The sequence below is a fragment of the Mesocricetus auratus genome, unplaced genomic scaffold, assembly GCF_017639785.1.
Source record: "Mesocricetus auratus isolate SY011 unplaced genomic scaffold, BCM_Maur_2.0 Super-Scaffold_100004, whole genome shotgun sequence".
In the NCBI taxonomy this organism is placed as follows: domain Eukaryota; kingdom Metazoa; phylum Chordata; class Mammalia; order Rodentia; family Cricetidae; genus Mesocricetus; species Mesocricetus auratus.
This window is the reverse complement of record NW_024429189.1, coordinates 21,553,789-21,571,165: the sequence shown is the minus strand read 5'-3', so window position 1 is coordinate 21,571,165 and position 17,377 is coordinate 21,553,789. Positions and strand designations below refer to the sequence as shown.

Genomic DNA, 17,377 nt, shown 5'->3' with positions numbered 1-17,377 from the left:
AAAGGTTTTAAAGGTTTGGGGACATGTATATGTTATATATTAAGCATATTTCTGCATACACCTGCCTCCCTCAGTAGTCCTGTTTCTTCAGTGTGATATGTTTTGGGATAAATCAATAAAAAGTAGTTAACAGATCTTTCTTATCCATTGACCTTCAGAATCTGTACAAAGCAGACCTTGAATGGATGAAAGGCATTGGCTGGGTTCCCATTGGTTCCTTGGAAGTTGTTAAAGCCAAGAGGGCCACAGAGATACTAAGCGACAATATCTACCGCCAACGCCCAGACACCCTGAAATTCACCAGCATAACTGACTCTCTGGAGCAGGTGCTGGCCAAGAACAACGCAATAAACATGAACAAGGTGAGTCTTTACTCCCCACCAGGAAGCCTCAAGAGTTACCACAGGGCAAGACAAAGACTGTGCCTTGCTCTTATGTCTCAAAGATTACTCTAAGGCTGATCACACCTTCTGAAATGACTTTAATTGGCATATGAAATGTGTTTTGGCAGCTCTACCCCCTCATCTCCCCCGTCCCTTTGCCCCACAGCCCCTTTTGTCTTATTCCTCACCCAGTCTCTCTTCTCCTGTTGTGTGATGTGTGTTCCCTTTCCTTTCTCTTGACTCCTCCACACATTTTAGCTTTTCTTGACCTTCTTTCTAGTTTTTGAGGGCTTTACTTACACTTACACTCATTGACATTCTCCATCACATTTTATTTAGGTTGTCATCTAACCTCCACATGCATGCCATCACAGAGAGAGAGAGAGAGAGAGAGAGAGAGAGAGAGAGAGAGAGAGAGAGAGAGAGAGAGAGAGAAAGTAAAAACTAGTGTCTACACATTAGAACATATGGTATATGGTTTTGGCTTTCTGAGCTTATATTAGCTGTCTTAATACAAATGTTTTCTACTGAAATATATTTATTATTTGGTGATATTTCAAAGTATTAAACTCTTGTTTTAAGTACTATGAAAAAGAGGAGTGAAGTTGAGAGAGACATGTTTTGGGGGAGTCCAGAAGAAGTTGGAGGAGAGAATTTGATCAAGATGCATTGTATGCTGTCTTAGTCAGGATCACCATTGCTGTGATGAAAGACCATGACCAAAGCAACTTGGGGAGGAAAGGGTTGATTTGACACACACGTCCACATCACTGTTCATCACTGAAGGAAGTCAGGATAGTACCTCAAACAGGGCAAGTACCTGGAGGCAGGAGCTGATGCAGAGGCTAGGGAGGGGTACTGCTTACTAGCTTGCTCATCATGGCTTGCTCTGCCTTTCTTATAGAACCCAGAACCACCTGCCAAGGAATGGCCCCACCACAATGGACTGATCCCTCCCCCCATCAATCACTAATTAAGAGAATACCCAACAAGCTTGCCTGCAGCCTAATCTTATGGGAACATATATTATTATCAGTTGACGTTCCCTTCTATCAAATGAATCTAGCATCTATCAAGCTGATATGAAACTAGTTAGCACATATACACTTATGACATTTTCAATGAATAAATTTGAAATATTACTTAAAATGCATACCTACTATATGTAAAGCTTGGCGTGATGGCCCTTGCTTTAAATTCCAGTACTTGTGAAGTAGAGATAGAAGGGCCCAGAGTTCAAAGTTATATGTAATGAAAACCCAACTAGGCTATAGGAAACCCTGTCTCAAAAAGAAAACAGCAAATACCATGAGACAATAATTTTTCTCAGACAGATTGTTAAATACCAAACCCCAATTATACTTTGTAGAACTGTCAAGTTATTCAATAGTTAAAGCATTCATTTATAAAATTTTAGTAAGGAGCATAGGGATATAGCCTTAACAAATTTAGTTCTATTTTGTATCAAAGAGATTAACAATTTCTGTGGGCACCAAAATAATTTTCTCCTTTTTTTAAATAGCGCTTGTACACAGAAGCCTGGGACAATGACAAGAAAACCATCCACGTCATGCCCGACACACCAGAAATCATGCTGGCCAAACTCAACAGGATAAACTACAGCGATGTGAGTGTCCAGAGGGAAAAAATGAGGGATTGTAATGTTTCCCTTAGTTAAATGCTTTGGCTAACATTGTCAGCAAAAGAAACAGTTCTCCCTTGATTTAATCTTGGGCTATGTGGTGGGTCCACAAGGAAGGCCGGGCTTTGGTTACCAGTCAGGAAGTGGAGTGTTTATAGAGAAACATCCTGAAGTGTCACTCCTCTAAAACCTTCTTTGGGTCAGCCATGGGTACAAGGTCCCTGTAGTCAGCTGCCACAAGTATGGCCCTACATCTATAAATTTACCTCTAGATTAAAGAGACTTGAAAGCACTGTATCTGCTCTGAAAGTGAATGGTGTTTTTTTTTATTTTTTATTGTTACTGTTCCCTGAATCAGACATCATGTAACTACTTGCATAGATTTATGTTGTATTATGTATCATAAATAACTTGGAGATGATTGTCAAGCAAAGTAGACCATGTCTGTAAATCCCAGCGCTCAGAAGAAAGGCTGAGGCAGGAAGATCCTGAGGTTGAGCAAGCTCTGGGTCCAGGCCAGCTTGAGCTTTTTTAAGACCTGAAAAGGGAGATGCATACAGAAGGATGTGCATAGGCTACTGACCCCATTTATTAAGGGACGTGGATGACAAAGGACTTGGTAAAGGAAGAAAGCTCTTAGAACAAACCCTGCTTAGACACTGAGTGAGTGAGTATACTTTTTCTCTGGTTCTCATTTGGTATTACTGAAGATTTTCATCCAGTCATCTCCATCTGTACAAATATTTTCATAATCACAGTGACTCCAAATCACTCATGGTCCACTGTAGTGGTCCACATGCCCTATGATTTTCATAAAATCAAATATACCCCATTTTAAAACCCTTTCCTTGGGATTCTGAGGCTGGATTTTTATATGCACTTATTTGAGAAAATAAAATGTTTGCAACCAAATGTTAATGCACCCCCCAAACAGTTTTCAGATTTACCGGTCAGGCAAACTTGATGTTTCAAACATATGCTGTAGGATCTGTGGCTTGTGAAACATAACTGTCTATGAAGCTACCAGAGTATATAGGAGATTCATTTCAGTTGAAGTGAAAACAGAAGACATTTAACAGAAATCAGCTTCGTTTCTTCTGAAGCAAGTGCTGACTAAGGACTCTTTCCACAGAAACTCTACAAAGTGTCGCTGGAAGAGGCCAAGAAGCAAGGCTATGACTTGCGCCTGGATGCCATTCCCATCCAAGCAGCCAAGGCTTCGAGAGAGATTGCTAGCGATGTAAGTTGATTTTTTTTAAAGAAGCATTTCTTTCTTTAAAATGTTGTCAGATGGACACTTTCAGAGTGTTTCTCGCCAGAGCTTGCTTGTACTTCCAAGTTCCATCCTCCTTTAATGCCCCCCTCCTACACAAAGATAAAGTGAGAAGGGCAGGAAACAACGAAGGAACTGCCCACTGCCCACTATGCTTGTTAGTCAGGTAAAGACCATCTGTGTTTTTAAAACGGTATTTTTGTTTGTTTTGTATTTATTTGGTTTTTACATTCCAACTGCAGGCCCCCTCCCTCCTCTTCTCCTAGTCCTTCCCTCCACCATCTCACCCCACCCCACACCCTAGCAATTTCACTAATCCCCCATTTCTCTTCAGAAAAGGGCAGGCCTCCCATGGATATCAGCTAGCATGGGATGTCAAGTTGCAGTAAGACTAGGTACCTCCTCTCCTACTAAGGCTGGACAAGGCAACCCGTTGGGAGGAAAGGGTCCTAAAAGCAGGCAACAGAGTCAGAGACAGCCCCTGCTTCCACTGTTAGAAGTCCCACAAGAAGACCAAGCTACGCAACTATAACATATGTGCTGAGGGCCTAGGTCAGTACCATGCAGGCTGTCTGGTTGGTGGTTCAGTCTCTAAAGCAGTCATTTTCTTTCAAGGCCTACTGATTTGTTTCATTTTGTTTTCTGGTACTGGGGATGGAACCCAGAGCCTTGCTTACACTAAGTGAGGACTCTGCCATCAAGCTGTGCCCAGTGCATATTCTATTTTTGAACCCCATAAATTGCGCAGTAGTTACTTCAGATGTTTATGAAATTAAAATAGCTGACACTACAGGTAACTCTACCAATGTGGGTATGATCTTTTTCCTGTTGCTTCCATGTATCTACTGTGGCATGAAAGAAGGCTGGAGGATGGAGGATGGTGAGACGGTGGGCATGGTTTAGAGTTTTTTCTTTTTCTTTTTTTTTTTTTTTTTTTGGTTTTTACGAGACAGGGTTTCTCTGTATTGTTTTGGAGGCTGTCGGTCCAGCCCGGCCTCGAACTCACAGAAATCCGCCTGCCTCTGCCTCCCGAGTGCTGAGATTAAAGGTGTGCGCTACCACCACCCAGCGGGTTAGAGTTTTTTCATCCCCCATGAACTTCTCTTGTAAGATGTCCCTAATGGGAACCAACAAAGTGTGAAGTGCATGGGACTTCTCAACATTCATTCACCTCTTCTCCCCTCTCCATGTGTAAGAAACACCTTCAGAGAGTGTCTATGTCACCTCCTGGGAACACACACTCCTCCCTGTACCCATGCCAGACCTTGAACCCACCCTTCCTTCTGTTATCACAGTGTTCTCGGCTGCTAAGCTGGGAATACTCACTCTCTGGTTCTCATGGTTAAGTGGGCCATGATACTTTATTTTTGAACCTTAAAAATAGTCTAACCCCCAAGGAATGACTCTCCTGCAAACCATCCATAAAGTTGTCAAGCTATTAAGGAGAAGAGTTCCATGCCACATAAACTCTACCTAAATGTAGTGCATAGCCTTGACCAAAGAATTCATTCTAAGGTCTAACAACAAGATACTCTAAAATATTCTTAATGTTAATGATTTTAAGAATCTCTGTTTGTTTACTTGTTAAGCAATTCAATGTATACTGGGTAGTGTAGTTTAGAGAAAGGCGGAGTACAAAAATACAAGGAGCCCTGCAGTCTAGGCTCAACCCTGCTACAAACATAGACTTGTGACCATCAGGATTCTGTTTTATAAGTGGGGTAGTTGACAGATGTCTTTGTTCCACTTGATGATAGTGGTGGAAATATACACAAGTAGTATGTGTTCTTTCCATCAGACTTACATACCTTTTCTTTCTTCAGTACAAGTACAAGGAAGGCTACCGCAAGCAGCTGGGCCACCACATTGGGGCTCGGAACATCAAGGATGACCCCAAGATGATGTGGTCCATACATGTGGCCAAGATCCAGAGTGACAGGGAGTACAAGAAGGACTTTGAGAAGTGGAAGACCAAGTTCAGCAGCCCAGTGGACATGCTGGGTGTGGTGCTGGCCAAGAAGTGCCAGATCCTCGTAAGCGACATAGACTACAAGCATCCTCTACACGAATGGACGTGCCTGCCTGACCAGAATGATGTCATTCAGGCTCGGAAGGCCTATGACCTGCAAAGTGATGTGAGTGGGTCTAATATTCTTCAGCCATTTGTTCAAACAGTTTGGTGAGGAAATCTTAAATTTTTTAGTGTCATAGAATCTTTAGGAAGTCTAATAAAACCCATGAAATATACAAAATAAACATTGGGTTCAACAGGAACCAATCATATTGAGGATTATTATGAAAATATTAAACCAAACCTGAGCTATGATAATATATATACCTATTTGTTAACACATTAAATAACTATAGTCATACCTGTAAAACTAGTTCTGGGTATAATAACTAATTCCAAAGACATGTAAAGGGCATAAATATTTTAAGAAGTCTGTAACATCTATTGCTCACTAAGACCACATGTATTGTTAGTAGTTTTATAATCTGTTACCCATTCTTTTACTTGACCGAATGATATGTTTCAGTTTGGTGTTAATAAAAATATGGATGTTAGATTAATTATGTCAAAGTTCACTGATTTCAGGTTAATAATTCCTGATTTAAAGCAAACTGATTTCCCAATTGGACTGATTGCATCATCCGTTTACTGACTCACTTTTCTTACAGGAAGCATCAGTAATAATTTTGGAATGTTTAGGAATGAGTCATGCACATTTTGACCAGTTTCTAGGAAACTGAAATAGTACAGTGACCTAAAAACACAAGGGACACATTTGTTGTGGGCAGTAGGTACCCTGTGGCCTCTCAGACAGTCCTTTATTGGTTCAGTAGCTTCTTGTTTTGATTGATTAGCTTCTTATTTTGACTTAATAATTGCTTCTGGAAGAATTGTTAAAGTAATGATATAAAAAACAGAAAAAATCTTCAAAAACCTTAAAAATAAAATGTTGCCCTTATTTATAGCTGATTATTTAAATCCAAAAAAAAAGAAATGAAACCCAAGACAAGCAAAAAAGACTAAGAATAAATACAAGGAAAAACATGATTCAAAAGCACATACATAAAGTCTAGTGAAGATTTTACTTCTATTTGCACAAGAAAGCATATTAATTCCCAAGTGGTCAGTTGGTAGTATTCACCCATGTGTCTACCATGTGTCCATGAAGGTTGCTGCCAGACAAGATAGAAGCCCACTGTGTTCCAAGAGGATTCCCACAGAAGGAGGTGTGAGCGTCACATCAGACAGCAAGCACCTTTCTCCAGAAGTCAGGCAGTAACGTCCTTAATGTTGATTTGTTCCACTGAAATCAAGTGTTGAAGAGATTTTATGGGTCTTAGAAAAACAGTGAACATCAGCCAACTTCAGGGACAAGGTGTTTGATAAGCCGTTTTCAACAAAGATGGATTTTCCTAAAATTGTATATAACTGTGATTCGGTAGTTACTTGTAAATGTACAAAGTCAAGTGAGTAGGTAATGTCTGAATGCCTAACACTTTGATTTTTAGGCTATTTACAAAGCTGATCTCGATTGGCTGAGAGGCATTGGATGGGTTCCCATTGGCTCTGTCGAGGTCGAGAAGGTGAAGAGAGCAGGTGAAATCCTGAGTGACAGGAAGTATCGCCAGCCTGCGGACCAGCTCAAGTTCACTTGCATCACAGACACCCCAGAAATTGTCCTGGCAAAAAACAATGCCATCACAATGAGCAAGGTGAGTCCTTAGCGGTTTCCTGACACACCAGAGTCAGGCCTCCCATGGACTTGGCCCATGAGGTGAGAAAATGCCCAGATGAGCCAAAGAGCTACAATCAGGAAAGAGCCCAAGTCTGCAGCCTCCCGCAGAAGGACTGCAGGAATTCTGGCTACATTGCTGTGCTCTTCTCCAACTGTGCCCTCTAACCATGGGTACGCGGGAAAGCCGAGCCTCAGGGTGATCTCCCAACACCTATGCACATGCCCTTCTCAGCTGTGACCTGCCTCTGCGTGGGACACTGGCCCAGGTGCGGCAGACATAGGCCCCTGTTATTGTCTCAGGTGGAGCAGACATAGACCCCTGGTTTCTTGGTCCATGTTTCATGCAATAGTTGCCTCTTTCATGCTGTTGACTTAAACTGTAAAAATCCACTTTAAAAACTGAGCTGGTACCATTGCCTGCAGCATGATCACACAAGATAGAAAATTGTTTTTTGCAGAGTCCCTTCTATATGCTCATCCTTTATCAAATCAATAGACCCTTAGTAGGTGTACTTATATTTTAGGTCAGATTGAACCTACAGGAGATCTCCTAACCCTGCCTGGATGTCTTTCAGCCATTCTGATAATAAGAGTGAGCTCTTAGGAGAGAATTAGAAATTGCCTCTCCTGGAGTTAATTTAGAGAATAAAACTCTAGAAAGCAGTTTACACTACTATACCATACCATCAAGAATACCACAAAGAACATAGACAGATACAGGATCTACTATGACTCAAGGCATTTTTCATATTATAATACTTTAAATAATCAACTATCTAAAGGCACTGTCAAGCACCTTTAGACAGGAGAAGCGTGACACACACACACCCTTCCCAAGAGCAGTCAGCTTTCAGTAAGTTGGGTTGAGCTTCATCATGAGGCTGACTTTCCTATGCGATCTCTGCTCTATCACACCTGTGCAACCAAGTGCTCTCCAGAAGTTCCAAGGGGAAGCACAGGGTTCACCGGGTGGGACAGAGTCACAATAAGGCCATAATAATGGTTTGTAAGCACTCTCAGGGCACGCATAGTTGTTTCAGTGTTGCCAGGTTTTACTACCTTGATAGGGCTCTGTTTGTAGTAAAATACATCATGGTTGATGATAACTAATGAGACTGGGTTCAGCAGAAGGTTTTATTCCTCCTTCTCCACAGCATTTATACACAGAAGCCTGGGATGCCGACAAAGCCTCCATCCATGTCATGCCAGACACCCCTGAAATCCTGCTGGCCAAGAGCAATTCTGCCAATATCAGCCAGGTGAGTGATGCCCTCGGGCGGTGAGTGTTTTTTCGTCTCCGTAGAAGCCACTGGAAGGTTTTTCCACCTTCACAAACTCTTTTCTGGGAGTGGCCTGTTGGGTTTCTAAAACTGTTCCATTTTCTGTTGTGTTTTGCCTTCTACCTAGAAACTGTACACCAAAGGATGGGACGAGTCAAAGATGAAGGACTACGACCTGAGAGAGGATGCCATTTCCATCAAAAGTGCCAGGGCCTCCAGGGACATTGCCAGCGATGTGAGTTCCTTCCCTTTAGACGCTGTGCTTCCCACAGTGCTGAGCATTCTGGTTCGAGAAGCAGTTTGCAATGGCGTCTGTGTGCATGTTGCCAGGTCTCTCCCCTCTTTTTGCAGAAAATCCACGTTGGAATTAAAGGTGCTGCAAGGAAAATTCTCAAGAATGAGGATATGTTTATCATTACACTCTTTTTAAATTTTATTTATTCTATATTATGTGTGTGTATGTTTACCTGCATGTATGTATGAATGGCTCAAGGAGGCATCTGACCCCCTAGAGTGACGCAGGTTGTGAGCTGGGAACAGCACCTTGTCCTCTGGAAGAGCAGCCAGTGCCCTTAATCCCTAAGCCCGCTCTCCAGCCCAGCTATTTTCATTATAGCAGAAAAGCATAAAAATTATACTGGATGTCAGAAAGTTGAGGTTTGAAATTCTCGTGCATGTCATATGATCTAAACCTGGACTGGATCTGAACTGGTTTCTGCATTCTAGTACAAATACAAGGAAGCTTATGAAAAACAGAAAGGCCACCACATTGGAGCCCAGAGTGTTGAAGATGATCCCAGGATCATGTGTGCCATGCACGCAGGGAAAATTCACAGTGACAGGGAGTACAAGAAGGAATTCCAGAAGTGGAAGACCAAGTTCAGCAGCCCAGTCGACATGCTGGGCTTAGTGCTGGCCAAGAAGTGCCAGACTCTGGTCAGCGATGTGGACTACAGGAACTACCTGCACCAGTGGACGTGCCTGCCTGACCAGAATGACATCATCCAAGCAAAGAAGGCCTATGAACTGCAGAGCGATGTATGTAACATGAGCTCAGAGGAAAGGGGGATAAAGAGGCAGGAATATTTGTTAGTTGTTCAGTTGGGGCATCTGGGTATTGATTCATAGACTGTGAATAATCCAGGCCAGGAGGGAAGCATCATTGGCACTGTTTAATAGAAAAAACCATGGCAAGCAAAATACAGAGATGAAAAGCTCTACTGAGGCCATATCTTTTGCTTGCAAACTTTCTTTTCATGCCATTTGTAATTTCTGGCAAGTCAAACAGATACAGTTAAGTCTGGACATTTTAAAATGATTATCACCAGTTCCAAAACACTAAATACTATGTGAGTCACTTATCACGGGGTTTAAAATGGAATGACATTCAACAAAAGTTCCCAGCTATGAAATTTCTTTAACATTTCAAAAAATTGTATCGTCGAATTCATAAATACTTTTATATTAATGGATTGTAGAAATAACTAGGCTTTCACAAATTACTTTTGTCATCATTATTTAAAAAGATCCCTGGATCTTGTAAGAACATAGTTCTTCCTTGCTTCCCCCATGCTTCTCTGCCCCTCTCCCCAAACCCTTGGGTTTTCAGCTAACAGAGGGCATGCCTAACATTCGAACACTGTGGTCTGACATCTTGGCAGAGTGTGTATAAGGCAGATCTGGAGTGGCTGCGTGGCATTGGCTGGATGCCAGAAGGCTCCGTAGAAATGACCAGAGTGAAGGGTGCTCAAGACCTTGTGAATGAAAGACTGTATAGGACACGACCAGAAGCCTTGAAGTTCACCTCCATTGTTGACACTCCAGATGTTGTCCTGGCAAAAACCAATTCTCTGCAAATGAGTGAGGTAAGAGCCAACCAGCCACTAAGCTTTTGTGCTTCTGGATACTGATAAAGACAAACAAAGCTGAGGAAACAGACTGTCCTCTTGAAAGAGCTCCAATAAGGGGGCAGATCTGAGAGTCTCTCAAACTAGCTGTGCGCAGTCACATTGGAAGTAGAACTCTGATAGGGGAAACGTGTCTGTCCCTTCTCACAGGGACTTTGAAACACTAAACATTAATGTCACTCCATAGCAATTCCAGGAAATAAGTATTTAACTCTTTTTCATACCAAGGCATGGAGCATAATACTATGTAATATATCATTGCATGAGTCAAGAGTCCCCAGAGAAACAGATCCAGTGGGATCTTTCTGTAAATGCCTATGTAGAAAGAGATTACAATCTTAAGAAATTGGCTCATGTGGTTATGCAGCCTGGCAATTCCAGAATCCGTAAGATACATTAGAAGGTTGAAGACCCAGGGAAGAATGACAGCTCACTATTATGGGGTGGTCTGCCTACAGAATTCCTTCTGGCTGGGGGAGGTGAGAATATTACAGCCTTCAACTGATAGACGAGACCCATCCACACAGTAGAGAGCACATGGTGCTATTTGAAGTCTACTGAGTAATCTCAGGCTGTATGTCTGAGCATCACTGCCTGCCCATTAAAGCGGCAAATCAGCCATGATAAGCACATACAGAAACATTTGCTTTTAGATAAAATGGTTGCTAAGGCTTAGTGTTTCACCTGTCCGTTCTCTGCTGCTGACTTAACGTGATGTTTCCTCTTGTCCACAGAGGTTGTATCAGGAAGCCTGGAATAAAGACAAAACCAATGTCAGCATTCCCTTGGACACTCCAGCCATGCTGCAGGCCCAGATCAATGCCTTGCAGATTAGCAATGTAAGAGGAATAAGCATGGAGTGCAAAAGCCTCTGTCGTCTAGCTGATGAGTAATGCCTGTGGCTTTTGGTGCTAAAATATTTTTTCTTTAGCATCCATGGATAGATGTTCTTTTTATTTTATTTTTTAATTAATATTTTACATACCAACCTCTTCCCTCCTGTCCTCCCATTCCCCACAACAATCCCATCCCCCTTCCCATCCACTCCTCAGGGAGGGTAAGGCCTCCTATGGGGAATCATCAAAGTCTGTCACATTATTTGGGACAGGACCTAGGCCCTCCCCTGTGTATCTAGGCTGAGAGAGTGTCCATCCATGGGGAATGGGCTCCCAAAACTTGTTCGTGCACTAGGGATGAATACTGGTTCCATTGCCAGAGACCCCATAGACTGTCCTGGCCTCCCAATTGACACCCACATTCAGGGGGTCTGATTTGGTCCTATACTTGTTCCCCAGCTGTCAGACTGGGGTCCATGAGCTCCCACTTGCTCGGGTCAGCTGCTTCTGTGGGTTTTCCCAGCATAGCCTTGACGCATCACTCCTCCCTCTCTACAACTGGATTTTAGGAGTTCAGCTCAGTGTTTAGCTGTGGGTCCCTGCTTCTGCTTTGATCAGCTACTGGGTGAAGGCTCTATGATGGCATTTAAGATAGTCATCATTATAGGGGAAGAACATTTAAGGTAGCTTCTCCACTATTGCTTAGATTCTTAGTTGGGGTAATCCTTGTGGGTCCCTGGATATTTCCCTAGTGCCAGATTTCTCATTAAACCCATAATGACTCCCTCTATTAAGGTATCTCTTTTCTTGCTCTCCTCTGTCCTTCCCAAAACTCAACCTTCCTGATCCCTCATGTTCTCCTCCCTACCTCCCTCCTCCCTTCCCCCATGCTCCAAATTTGCTCAGGAGATCTTGTCCCTTTCCCTTTCTCAGAGGATCCATGTATGCCTCTCTTAGGGTCCTCCCTCCTTGTTTCCTAGCTTCTCTGGGGTTGTGGAATGTAGGCTGGTTATCCTTTATTCTATGTCTAATATCCACTTATGAGCAAATACATGCCATGTTTTTATTTCTGTGTCTGGGTTACCTCACTCCTGATGGTTTCTTCTAGTTCCATCCATTTGCCTGCAAATTTCAAGATTCCATTGGTTTTTTTTCCACTGAGTAGTACTCCATTGTGCAAATGTACATTTTTTTCTATCCACTCTTCAGTTGAGGGGCATCTAGGTTGCTTCCAGGTTCTGGTTATTACAAATCAGTATGGCAGTTTCTCAAGAAAATAGGAATCAGTCTACCTCAAGATTCAACAATTCCACTCTTAGGCATATACCCAAAGGAGACACATTCATACCGCAAGAAGTTGTCTTTTAAGAGGTTATTGTATCACACCTCTAATCCCAGCACTTGGGAAGCAGAGACAGGTAGATCTCTCAGTTTGAGGCCAGTCTACAGAGTGAGTTCCAGGGCAACTAAAGCTACACACAGAAACCCTGTCTCTAAAAACAAGCCAAACAAAAACATTGCATAGATGCATGGCTGAGTGTCTAGACTGTAGGTGTTCTCTCTTCAGCCTTGAAACCATTGCCCCATAGCCAGTGTCTGTGACTTAGTTCTTTATGTATTCCTGGAAATGATTAAACCCTAGTCAAGCTCCTCCATGACCAACAGTGTCTACTGTCATCTTAGGTCTTCTAAAGAGACCTTCTTGTTTGATATTCCAAGGTCAAGTGATAGACAAACTAAAATTTTAGTTACATTCAAAGAGTATGAGATAATATCACATTCCTTCAACAGAACACTCTGAGTGAAAGGGCAAAATTAAAGGAAAAGCCTACCAGATCTTCCGGGACCTTAATAATGCATACTTGATTTCACTACTCATTCTGAAATCTCCATGAACTGGAGAAGGGATATTTTCAAATGCACACATGTTGTGATGAAAGTAAATATTCAGTCATTGGCACCGCTAGATGCTTAGCTTTACATTTTACATCAGAGGTTTTTTTCTACTACAAAGCAAGCCTCCAACAGCAAAGGAATTCAGCACTGGATGCTTTTCCTACACCGTCTTTACATTATAGATTATGATGTCTGTTAATGCCTACTACAAGTCTGTTTTCATTTTCTAAACTAACCTGTGTTCTGGCCACTAGAAACTCTACCAAAAGGACTGGGATGAAGCCAAGCAGAAAGGTTATGACTTAAGAGCAGATGCCATTGAAATCAAGCATGCCAAAGCCTCTAGAGAAATCGCTAGTGAGGTAACTTCCTTCTATCTGCTTTGGGTTTTCTCCCCCATAAACAAATAGACTGTTTCAAGAATCCTGCTTTCTTTTTTTTTTTTAGCCCATGCAAACAATTGCATTTGTCTTGTGCATTGTTTATCAGTAACAACTAAATATGAAGACGCTTTTAAATTTTGAAGTGAAAATACAGGAACCAATGCAGTATCATTTTATCCCCAAATATTTCTGGCATTCTCCACAGTATAAATGATGATCACTCTGTACAACACTTAAGACTGAAGCCATGTTTTGTACCAAATATTTTATTCTAGAGGCTTATGTATAATATTTCACCAACATTTTCAAGTTCACTTCGTGCTAATTTAAAGTTCACTAGCAATAACATGGTTGCCCTCCAAGCCATCCCCTACTCCCAGCTCTAAGCCTTAAACATGGCTTCCTTTCTCTGGTTCATCTCTTCTCATCTATACACATAGTTGCTTCCTCCTCCTCCATCCTCATTTTCTCCTCTAAGCTACCAATGCATACTTTAATCCCAGTTCTCTCCATTTGATCCAAATATTTCCAGGTTGTGCAAACACAAGAAAGAAAAGGACACCATCTCCCTCCAGAGCTGACCAGACAGAGGCTCTTGTCCACAGCCCTATTGTCATTTCCTGTTTGAAACCAGTGATCTTGCTTTATGAAAAATGTACATTTTTTCCAGTTTCTAAAACCATGCCTATGACTCTTCCCTACCTGAGGTCCCTTCAGTGCCCAGGGTCTGTCCTACTGAACCCTCCACCTACCCAGCAGCCTTATTACCCCCACTGTGTCGTCTTCTTCTGAATTACAGGATAGCATAGGAACTATCTCACTGCAACACTGTGAGAATTAATGTGATTGTAACTGCCACTGTTTAGCAATTTTTGAATAAAAAATACTTGTCAATTTGATATGGATGAACCTCACATATTTGAAGCTCCTGTAGTAGGTCTAAGTAGTGATTGCTTAAAAAATGTAGCTTTTTACATTATTCTAATTCACCATATTGTTTTCTTCCTGATTTATTCATCTGTCTAAAATAGTCCTGATTTCCTTAGACTTAAATATATAATGGCTTCCAGTATTGAGCCAATTTGCATTAAGATTCTAAATTAACTTAAAAGAAAAATATCCATATATTACTGTCTTTCTCTCTCTGTCTCTCTCTCTTTTTATAATATTAGTACAAATACAAAGAAGGTTACAGAAAGCAGCTAGGCCACCATGTGGGTTTCCGCAGCCTGCAAGATGACCCCAAGTTGGTATGGTCTATACATGCTGCCAAGATCCAGAGTGACAGAGAATACAAGAAAGCCTATGAGAAGTCTAAAGGGATTTACAACACACCCTTGGACATGATGTCAATTGTTCAAGCCAAGAAATGCCAAGTCCTGGTCAGCGACATTGATTATCGCAATTACCTGCACCAGTGGACATGCCTGCCAGATCAGAACGACGTGATCCAGGCTAAGAAAGCCTACGAGCTGCAGAGTGATGTGCGTATGTCATAATCTAGCTGTATCCTCCAGAGGCATCATTTAGATAGCAATCTTCTAAGACCTAAAGCATTCTGGACAACCCAGGGTAACAATAGAAGCTGTCCTGACTTTTTCTATCTTGTGAAGGATTCTTGGTGATGGTAGTAGGATCCTATTTACCAAGATTTTTTTTAAAAAATCAGTCTTATCCTATGTAATTAAGTACAAAATTTCAGTTCCATTGTTCTGACCTTTGCATGATTAGATGTCCAAATTTTAGAAACGGATAAAAGCATAAGGAAGTATTAGTTTAATTTAATTGACACATGTGGAAAATAATGTAGAGGTTTTTTCTTACTATGAATACATCTAAAGTGCTCCTTCCCTAGTATTCCTACAGCTATTATTCATGAAAGGTAGACTTCAAGTGGTGAGCACAAAAGCTCAACCTAATATAAAAACAAAACTGTGTGCCATTGCCATCTATTGTTCTGCCCATCGCTGTCTGTCACCCTACCAAGTGCCATCTGTGAGCTATGCCCCAGTCCTCTCAAGAGGCCATGAGCTTCTCCTAGAGACAATGCCAGGGATATAACATGCAAGGATTCAAGTTTACTCGGAATGCAATTTGGCTGATTTAAGTAGGGATTTTGCGCAGTCCTCAGGTATCAAATTTGACTGGCTAACTTGAGTCTTCCTACTGTGTTTCTCTCCTCCATGTAGAATGTGTACAAGTCAGACCTGGAATGGATGAAGGGTATTGGATGGTTGACAGAGGGTTCCGTGGATGTGATGAGAGTCAAAAATGCTCAGAATCTGTTGAATGAAAGGTTGTATCGGATAAGGCCTGAGGCCTACAAATTCACTAGCATTGTCGACACTCCAGAAGTGATCCTGGCGAAGACCAATGCTCTGCAAATCAGCCAGGTGAGCTGGTGTGGTTATGTTTCCAGGACAGATCGCAATCAAGAGGAATTCAGATTGTGTACTTCAAATTGCCCGTAGCACAGGAAGTAAGATCTGGGGCACAGCCCAGTAACTCAGATCTTCAGAGCCATCTCTACATTTGATACATCTTGGGTCAGAACAACTGGGTCCAGACTCTGACACACATTTTAATTGCATTTGAAGTTGCAAACTAAAATGCTGCCTAATACTATAACCACAGAATTGTCACTTATTTGTGGCTATTCAATGATAACATAGGCTGAAAAGTCCAGGGGTAGTCCCATCTTTAGAAATCATGGCAGTTATTCTGGCTAAGAAAGCAAAGGCGTAATTAGCATTGTCTGTTATCAGAAATTGCCTATAGACTTAAGGGTCAAATAATTAGATGCGGAATTGGACAAGAATTTTTGCTACCATATTAAATTTATATTATATCATACACAAATTACTTATGGTACTTATAAATGAAAATTATATATATATACATATACTCACATATATATACATATATATGTATATATATATATTCATGTGGTAAGCAATTTCCTAATCTGCCATGCTGTACTCTTTACATTTTTCAGCCATTGTATCGTGATGCCTGGGACAAAGAGAAGGCTAATGTGAACGTGCCAGCTGACACGCCAGTGATGCTGCAGTCCAAGCTCAATGCCATCCAGATTAGCAATGTAAGACGCCACAATGTTGGCTTCACGGAGTGCTCTCTGTCTGTCACACCTTTCCTTAGCACATTCAACAAAAGTTGTGCAAAAAGCACAGCCTTTTTATTTCCAGTCTTTAAGACACTAGGAATTCATATGTGTCTCTGCTTTTTATGATGCAGATATATAAGTCCTTGCTGGAAAGGAAAAGGCAACGGTTTCTCAAAAAGAAAGCAAGATATAACTTAAATATATTTGTATCGTAATGCTTGCTTTTACTTTTCGGTGAACTGTCATTGTTTTTTCCTCTAAAATCTAGCCAAATGTATGGTTTTGCGATTTTTATATGGCTTTCCATCTCTGCAATTTCTGTCACACACAAATATATATATATATATATATATATATATATATATATTGGAGATTCCCTTACTACAAACCATTAAAAATGTGCTGGAAGTCAAATTCAATGCAAAACTAGTTTGTCCTATAAATCTTGAAAAGATTTGTGTTCAGCAGAACTGTTAGCAACAGGTCATTTTTTTTTTTTTGCAGTCAGTAATGTAGCATTTTATTGTACTGTCAAATGCCCTCTTCTGCTAAAAATTGGTCTTGATCATAATGCTGACTCAGTAGCTCCCTCTTCAGACTTACTGTAGCCTTGCAATCCCCATTTGCAGAAACAATATCAGAAAGCTTGGGAAGATGTCAAGATGACGGGTTATGACATACGTGCAGATGCCATTGGGATCCAGCACGCCAAAGCTTCTCGGGATATTGCCAGTGATGTAAGATCTCTTCCTTGTCGACAAACACTGACTCCTAGGCACATAGAAAGTTCAACTTAGCTACTCAGGGATTATATTCGAGAAGAATACCAGTAATTTTTCCTACATATTATTTTAAAATTCCAAATTCCAGAACAACTGGTACAGTGATTTGAGAAGACTCCTCACCT

General features: G+C 41.4%; 1 protein-coding gene across 2 annotated transcripts in view; it reads left to right on the top strand.

Moving 5' to 3' along the window:
- Positions 1–17,377, top strand: part of Neb (nebulin) — a 237,063-nt gene that overhangs the window by 145,840 nt on the left and 73,846 nt on the right. For both annotated transcript variants that reach the window (XM_040745341.1, XM_040745340.1), the window contains 15 exons: positions 159–362; positions 1,906–2,010; positions 3,158–3,265; positions 5,122–5,433; positions 6,818–7,021; positions 8,199–8,303; positions 8,452–8,559; positions 9,051–9,362; positions 9,986–10,189; positions 10,966–11,070; positions 13,218–13,325; positions 14,519–14,830; positions 15,536–15,739; positions 16,342–16,446; positions 17,100–17,207. In XM_040745341.1, coding sequence (XP_040601275.1) covers positions 159–362; positions 1,906–2,010; positions 3,158–3,265; positions 5,122–5,433; positions 6,818–7,021; positions 8,199–8,303; positions 8,452–8,559; positions 9,051–9,362; positions 9,986–10,189; positions 10,966–11,070; positions 13,218–13,325; positions 14,519–14,830; positions 15,536–15,739; positions 16,342–16,446; positions 17,100–17,207 — 2,604 coding nt within the window. The remainder of the gene's footprint in view (positions 1–158; positions 363–1,905; positions 2,011–3,157; positions 3,266–5,121; positions 5,434–6,817; positions 7,022–8,198; positions 8,304–8,451; positions 8,560–9,050; positions 9,363–9,985; positions 10,190–10,965; positions 11,071–13,217; positions 13,326–14,518; positions 14,831–15,535; positions 15,740–16,341; positions 16,447–17,099; positions 17,208–17,377) is intronic.